General features: G+C 35.2%; 1 protein-coding gene across 1 annotated transcript; it reads right to left on the reverse strand.

Moving 5' to 3' along the window:
* Nucleotides 1-5,239: 5,239 nt before the first annotated feature.
* On the reverse strand, nucleotides 5,240-6,148 carry LOC125119283 (olfactory receptor 5K3-like). Its single transcript, XM_047766121.1, has one exon. It carries the CDS (start codon nucleotides 6,146-6,148, stop codon nucleotides 5,240-5,242), a length of 909 nt encoding a protein of 302 aa, XP_047622077.1.
* Between the last annotated feature and the right edge of the window lie 1,535 nt (nucleotides 6,149-7,683).

Here is a 7,683-nt window from a genome sequence, read left to right on the forward strand (position 1 = left end):
ATGTAGTCCTACTTATTTATTTTTGCTTTTGTTGTCAAATCCAAAAAAAATATCATGTCCAATATCAGGCAGGTGCTTACCACTGTTTTCTCTTGGAGTTTTATGATTTCAAGTTTTGATTATTTAAGCCATTTTTAGTTCTTTTTTGAGTATGGTGTAAGATAGAGATCCACTTTCATTCTTTACTCTGTTGCTTTCTAATTTTCCCAGAACAACGTATTAAAGAGACCATGTTTTCCCTGTCTTAAAAATTTTTATGCTTTATTGTAAATTAATTGATCATGAATGCATGGGTTTGCTTCTGGACTCTGAATTCTTTTTCATTGATCTTTGTGGCTACTTTTATGCCATTACTGTGATTTTTTTAAAAATCTCTCTCTCTCTCTCTTTTTTTTTTTTTTTCTATTTCTTGGGCCGCTTCGGTGGCATGTGGAGATTCCCAGGCTAGGGGTCTAATCGGAGCCTACGCCAGAGCCACAGCAATGCGGGATCCGAGCCTCGTCTGTGACCTACACCACAGCTCATGGCAATGCCGGATCGTTAACCCACTGAGCAAGGGCAGGGATTGAACCTGCAACCTCATGGTTCCTAGTCGGATTCGTTAACCACTGAGCCATGATGGGAACTCTGAAATGTTCTTTTGATATTTATGCCGAAGTAGTTATGGGTAAAGTGTCATAACATCATATCACATATATTCACACATAATAAAGACAAATACACACACGAAGGAAATACATATTTGGGTACAGGCAAATGTGGTAAAATAACAGTTGTTTAACACTGTTTAAAAAAATTAAGCTCAGTAACTGTGTAAATCAACTTTTCTATAGGTTTGAAATTTTTCAAAATAAAATTAGAGGAAAATGTCACTGATTTTTTTTTCTTGTATCTCTTCCCTATTTCTCTGCCCATTAACAACTTAGCTTTTTGAAAAGTATCCTCTCATGCTATTTTGACTTCTTTATGCTACCCATAGTATGACTTAGTTGATTTTTAAATTATTTTATTTTAATTAATTTATACTTTATAATTTTTAAATTTTATTTATGCTTTATTTTATCAATTTTAAATTAAAAAATTATTCTCTCAGGTTTCAATGGAATAATGATGTCCACTTTTCATGCTTATGATGAGACTTAAATAATGTAACACATGTAAAGCACTTAGCACAGTGTCCAGTGGATCTTAAGCTTTCAAGAAATGGTGATTATTTACCCTGCAGATTTCAGATCTTCTCCCCTCCTCTACTGTGCTTTTGGTCTAAATTTCTAACCACCTTGAAGATGGTTCCATTTGAGTATTTTTATGCAACCTAGCAGATACCATATCTAGATTTGAACTCATCTTCCTTCTCATCATTTTTTCCAATTCACATGTTCTTTATGCTTATGTATATACTTTTGCATTGAGCAAAAATGTTTCCATATACTCCCCCCGTGGGGGAAATATTTTAAAATCGTCCTTCAATAGATATGTTTAAATAATATTTTAAGAAATTTTGAAAGGTTACTAAGGACTAATGAGAGTAATGCAGAGTGTTGAAGAAAGTCAACTCACAGAGCTAAGGAGTAAAAATATGCATTGATGCTCACCTCATTAATCCCTCTCCTAGTGTCATACCCATTTCCAGAAACAGTGATTCTCCACATGCCACTATTCCTATTGAATTTTTCCCAGATATATACACTTTTTCTTCCTTTATCTAAAGCATAAGTTACATATAATGATACTTAATAAGCTAACTAAATGCTTCTCGCCGTACTAATTTCCATTTTTTAGACTCTGGATAGATGCCTCAGAGTGAGATTACTGGATCACTTGACTTAGTTATTAAGAACATGGACTCGGAGACAGATAGTTTGAGCTTGATTCCTGAGGTACACCTTAATATTTCTTTGGACAAGTTATGAGAACTCTCTATCCCTCATATTTTTAAGGTGGAGTCATAGGAAATTAAAGTTTAGTAATGAAAGTAAAAGTCTTAATAGATGTGCTGGATAGTTCAATGTATACTACTGAAAAGTTATTTGTAAGTTGAAAAATGTATGAGGATTAATTTAAAATGGGGTTAAAAAATGGGAGCTAGAGTAAGAGGCATGGATATATCAGTTACTGATTATTCTGTTGTAAATAAAGCATCTTTTCCAAACAAGCTTAAACAGTAAGATCTTTTGTTTAATACAACCAGAAGGAAGATTTATTCTAGTGGCTCTGGGTCTGTTTCTGTGTAATTCATTCAGCCATGCCCCTTTCCTTTGGACTTCATCTCCAGGCCAGTTTACCTCTTGATGGCAGATTGTATGTAGACTGTGCCTGAAATAATATCAATATGCCGTGATATACAGAGGGAGAAACATTGCCTATTTTGTGATCTCCTTTAAAATATAGGATCTATATTTCCCAGAAATACCCAGAAAATCACTTCTTTTGACTCACTGTCCCCAAATAAGTCACACATTCGTCCCTTAACAGACCTCTGGAATTAGGTGTTGCCAAAGACGGGTGTGAAAACAGTAGAGGCATACAGCAAAAATTGTGGTGCCCTTAGAAAATGGAAACAAAATCAAGGCATGCGAGTCTAAAAGCTAAAAATAGCTGCTAAATTAGAAGATAATACTGGATGTACAACATCCAGCTAATTCAGAGCTTCTCAAACAGCTTTTTATCTATATTCTTTTTAGCCCATAAAATGTATTAGGAAGCTAAGGAGCTTTGTTTATGTGAATTGTTTCTATCAGTATTTACAATATTAGAAATGAGAACCAAGAAAGTAAAACATGATTATTCATTTATTCATTCCAAACTGAAAACAACAAGCATGGTGCCCTTTTACTTTTATAATTATATTAAAAATTATTGGGGATGCGTTTACATGTATAACTGAGTTGTATTCTTGTACAGCAGAAATTACCACAATACAGTATTGGAACTATACTTTAATAAAACTTTAAAAAATGAAAACAATTTTGAAAAGGAAGGTTTACTGCATGGCCAAATATGTCAGGCTTCATATTAAGTACTGATGATATCAAAACAGTTATGACATGTTTGATATGCAAAGAAGATATATCTTCATTATATTATCTAACAGGTTCAATTTACTATGTAGTGTATTCTCTCCTTTTAGAGTTTCAAGTCTCTTCATCTAATGTATGAATGACTGAAGTTGCTCTCCTTGCTTCAGGTCTCTTTACAATCAACTGCAAGATCAGGTTCCTAAAGTGTACACTCATATTACTCTGCTCCAGAAAGACGCTAATGTTTGATGCTTCTAAGCTAGATTCAGATTTCTTAGGGAAGCCCTTAAGATTCTCAATAATCTGACCCTCTTCTACTTTTTCTTCCTCTCACATTCACCACCAGCTCTCACCAATACTTTTGTCAGCTCTCTGACTCTGTCCCACAGTTCACCTCCCTGATCCCCATTCCCAGTGCCACACTCATTTCCACACCCATTGATTCTGGCCATACCCATTCCTGTTTTTCTCCAGATATTAAACTTTTTCCCATGTCAAAGGCACAGTTTCTTCTAATGCTACCCAAGAACTAAATGTCCCATGTGACAAAGATCTCCACTTTTTGAATGCCTAGGCATGTGGGGGAAAATGCAATATCGATTCAAATTCTAGCTCACTCCAAGGACCTGGATGAACTTGGCCAAACTCCAAAATATTTCAAAGTATGAGATTTTTACTAAGGCAAATCATGAGCAGTCATTTCTAACTACTTGGTAGGTTTAGTGTTTAAAATGTTTAGCTTAGTTACAGGCAGACAGTAGGTTCTCAGTGAATGAACTTTTTTCTTCTTTCACATTTGCACATGTGAGGATCAATACATATGTTTTGTTTAGCTCTTTCAATTTTTGCTATTTTCTACCTCATTAATGCTTGAACAGCACCACCAGCTCTTTGTGAATCCTATGCATGTGTCAATACTTTACATTGGACTCAATCCAGGTTCATGGTATTCCTAATGACAAGATATGCATGTAGTACTATCACAGGGAAAAAAAAATCCTCTTTTAAAAAATAGCTATGTTCATAAATTACAGTGTCATACAAAATGGACAATGACTCAAACTCTATGAAAATTTAACATGCATACAGGTATCTGTACAAATAGCATCATTTTCAATCACAGATTGATAAATCACTAATGTATTCACATATTCTCTTTAGGAGAACTTGAGAGAAAATGGGCTAATGTAAATAGGAAAACATGCCTGATTAGAGAATGCATGCTCTGCTTGATTTCATAGTCAAATGCAATCTCCTGAACAAACTCAAAAATGAGAATCAAATTTAAACTTAGAGCATACTCTTGTCACACACTGTTGTTTAAGAAGGGATTAATTTAAGAACTTGGACTATGGCTGAGTTTTTATGATTATGCCTTGAGATTCCAGAATATGGCCAATAGTATTAAATGGAGGTAATCTCCTATGTAGTGAATTCTATTCAAAGCATTTGTTAAATTTGTTGAAAATTACAACTCATACTCTGAAACTAATAGCTACTGCTGTAACTGAATACACTACGACACAGTTTGTGACTCAGGAGTGATTTTTGTCTTTTTAGGCCCATGCCACAGCATACGGAGGTTCCCAGGCTAGAGTTCTAATCAGAGCTACAGACGCCAGTCTCTATCACAGCCACAGCAATGTGGAATCTGATCCATGTCTGCAACCTACACCACAGCTCACAGCAATGCCAGATCCTTAACTCACTCAGCAAGGCCAGGGATTGAACCCACACCCTCATGGATACCAGTCAGGTTCCTTTAACAACTGAGGCATGATGGGAACTCCAGCAGTAATTTTTTAGTTCACCCCTGATGGAACCTAGTAAATTTAATTTTGGAATACATTCTGGCAGAATCTCTCCTGCTGATCTGATTTATTTGAGTCATAGACTATCATGTTTTAGTAATATAATATTTTATAAAAATTGGCCATTTTCTACATTGTCAGTATTCTTTAACTTTGAAAATAAAGTTTTATCAAATTAAAATCAGGTGTCTACCATTGAGAAGCATGTCTAGTCACTCATGATGGAGCATGATTATGTGAGAAAAAAGAATGTATACATATATGTGTAACTGGGTCATCATGCTCTACAGCAGAAAATTGACAAAACATTGTAAACTGGATATCATGGAAAAATAAAAATCATTGTGTATTTATATAAAAACATTTTACCATATGGGATATCTGTTTCCGAATGTTATGACATCTTAATCATTTTTTTATGACATTGATTATTTCTTTATTTCTTAGACTGTAAATGAAAGGATTTACTAAGGGAATAACTAGAGTATAAAAAATAGCAAGGGGTAAATCTTTGTCTTCTTCGTTAACTGAATTTGGTTGAATGTACATGAAGAGAAGAGATCCATAGAATATTGAGACAGAGAGAAAGTGGGATGCACAAGTAGATAAGGCTTTGCCTCTTCCCTTGTTGGATTTCATTGTGAAAATTGTGAAGAGGATGAAAAGGTAAGAGATTATTACTATTGTAATAGTCAAGGTTTGAATTGACCCAGAAAAGATAAATATCAATTCATTGAGATAAGGGTCAACACAGGAGAGTCTGTATAATGGAAGAATATCACAAAAGAAGTGGTTGATTTGATGAGACCTACAGAAAGTTAACCTAAACAGAAATCCGACATGAATCATGGAGTGCAGGTTACCAGCTATGAAGGCTCCTGTGGTCATCTTAATACAGAGTTTCTTTGACATCAAGGTGTGGTATAGCAGTGGGTTGCAGATGGCCACATAGCAATCACAGGCCATTGCTGCCAAGAGAAAACAGTCTGCAGTTTCAGCTAGGCAGAGGAAATACCACTGTGCCATGCATTCGTAGAGGGAAATGATTCTATTCTTAGAGAAGAAATTCTCTAGCATCTTTGGGGTAATGGCACAGGAACAACAGGAATCCATCAGAGCGAGGTTGCCCAGAAAGATGTACATTGGGGTGTGAAGACGATGCTCTGTACATATTAATGCCACCAGACCAAGGTTTCCCGCCATGGTGATGATATAGATTGCAAGGAACACGAGAAACAGAATGGTCCTCAGCTCTGGGAGATCTGTAAATCCTGTGAGGACAAACTCTATTGTCAAGGATTGGTTATCCCCAGTCATCCCTACATTCATTGTCTGTTGAGACAGGAATTATGGTTATACAAGATAGACAGGGAGGTTGTGCTTGGTGGATACAAACTGTTACACTTGGGATGTATGGGAACGGGGCCCTATTTTATATCACGGGAAACTGTTTATAACTGGGTCACCATATTGTACAATAGAATTTGTAGAAATATTGTAAAGCACCTATAATTTAAAACATAATTGTAATTTGAGTATATGTAACTTTCCTTTTAAAATTTTCTTTTTACACCAAGGAATGAGCTTCTTCTTCAAGCTTCTCCTACTGTCTTGTGATACAAACACACAAACTTCTAGGGGCATTTGTTAGCCTAACATGTCAGTTCCTATGACTTCAACTCTGAAACTCAAAATTCGCAAGATTGTTTTGATAATTACAGGAGCGGTGCTCAGAGTTACAAAGGTTTGTTTTTATGAATTTATGCAACTAAAGTGTATAAATCTAGTTAATGATTTTTCGTTCACTGTGCCTATCCAATTTCAGTTTTATTTTTTGTATTAGAGATCCTTGAATGGCATGTAAAATCACCTTTTCTATAGTATACACATTTGCATTGAGCAAAAATATTTCCATATACTCCCTCCGTGGGGGAAATATTTTAAAATCGTCCTTCAATAGATATGTTTAAATAATATTTTAAGAAATTTTGAAAGGTTATTAAGGACTAATGAGAGTAATGCTGAGTGTTGAAGAAAGTCAACTCACAGAGCTAAGGAGTAAAAATATGCATTGATGCTCACCTCTTTAATCCCTCTCCTAGTGTCATACCCATTTCCAGAAACAGTGACTCTGCACATGCCACTATTCCTATTGAATTTTGCCCAGATATATACACTTTTTCTTCCTTTATCTAAAGCATAAGTTATATATAATGATACTTAATAATGGTAACTAAATGCTTCTCGCCATACTAATTTCCACATTCTAGACTCTCCAGCACGTCTCATATATCAACTATAAACTATGACGGTTTATGTCTAATCTGCATTGCATTTTGTGCATATGTGCACACATTTTCCTTACTCTGTAGTAGACAGTTTGAGTTTAGCTGTAACGTTTACTTCTTATAACAGCTGTACAGTGCTTTGGGAATAAAGCAGTATTGATTCCAGTCCCACTTCCATCTCAGTGACATGAGATGTGTGAACTTGTGTTCAGGGTCCTGCCAGTGATCCTTAATGACTTCTTTGGTGGTCCTTCCAGGGATCTTAAGTGACCACTTCCACAAAATGAGTGTTAAGTTTGAAGGAGATTCTGCAAAGATAATTATTCGATACCTATCATTTAAAAAAATGTAATGCTAATACACAAAGTCTGTTAAAACATATTATTCAATGAGAAAAGTACAAATGTTCAGATTAAAAAAATAAAGTAAAGATTATTTATCCAAGAGGCGTACAAATGGCCAAGAGACACATTGAAAATGTTCAGTACCGTTGATCCTTAGAGAAATGCAAACCAAAACCATGAGGTATCACCTCACATGTGTCAGAATGCCTATCATCAAGAA

Source organism: Phacochoerus africanus, unplaced genomic scaffold, assembly GCF_016906955.1.
Source record: "Phacochoerus africanus isolate WHEZ1 unplaced genomic scaffold, ROS_Pafr_v1 Scaffold_32, whole genome shotgun sequence".
NCBI lineage: Eukaryota > Metazoa > Chordata > Mammalia > Artiodactyla > Suidae > Phacochoerus > Phacochoerus africanus.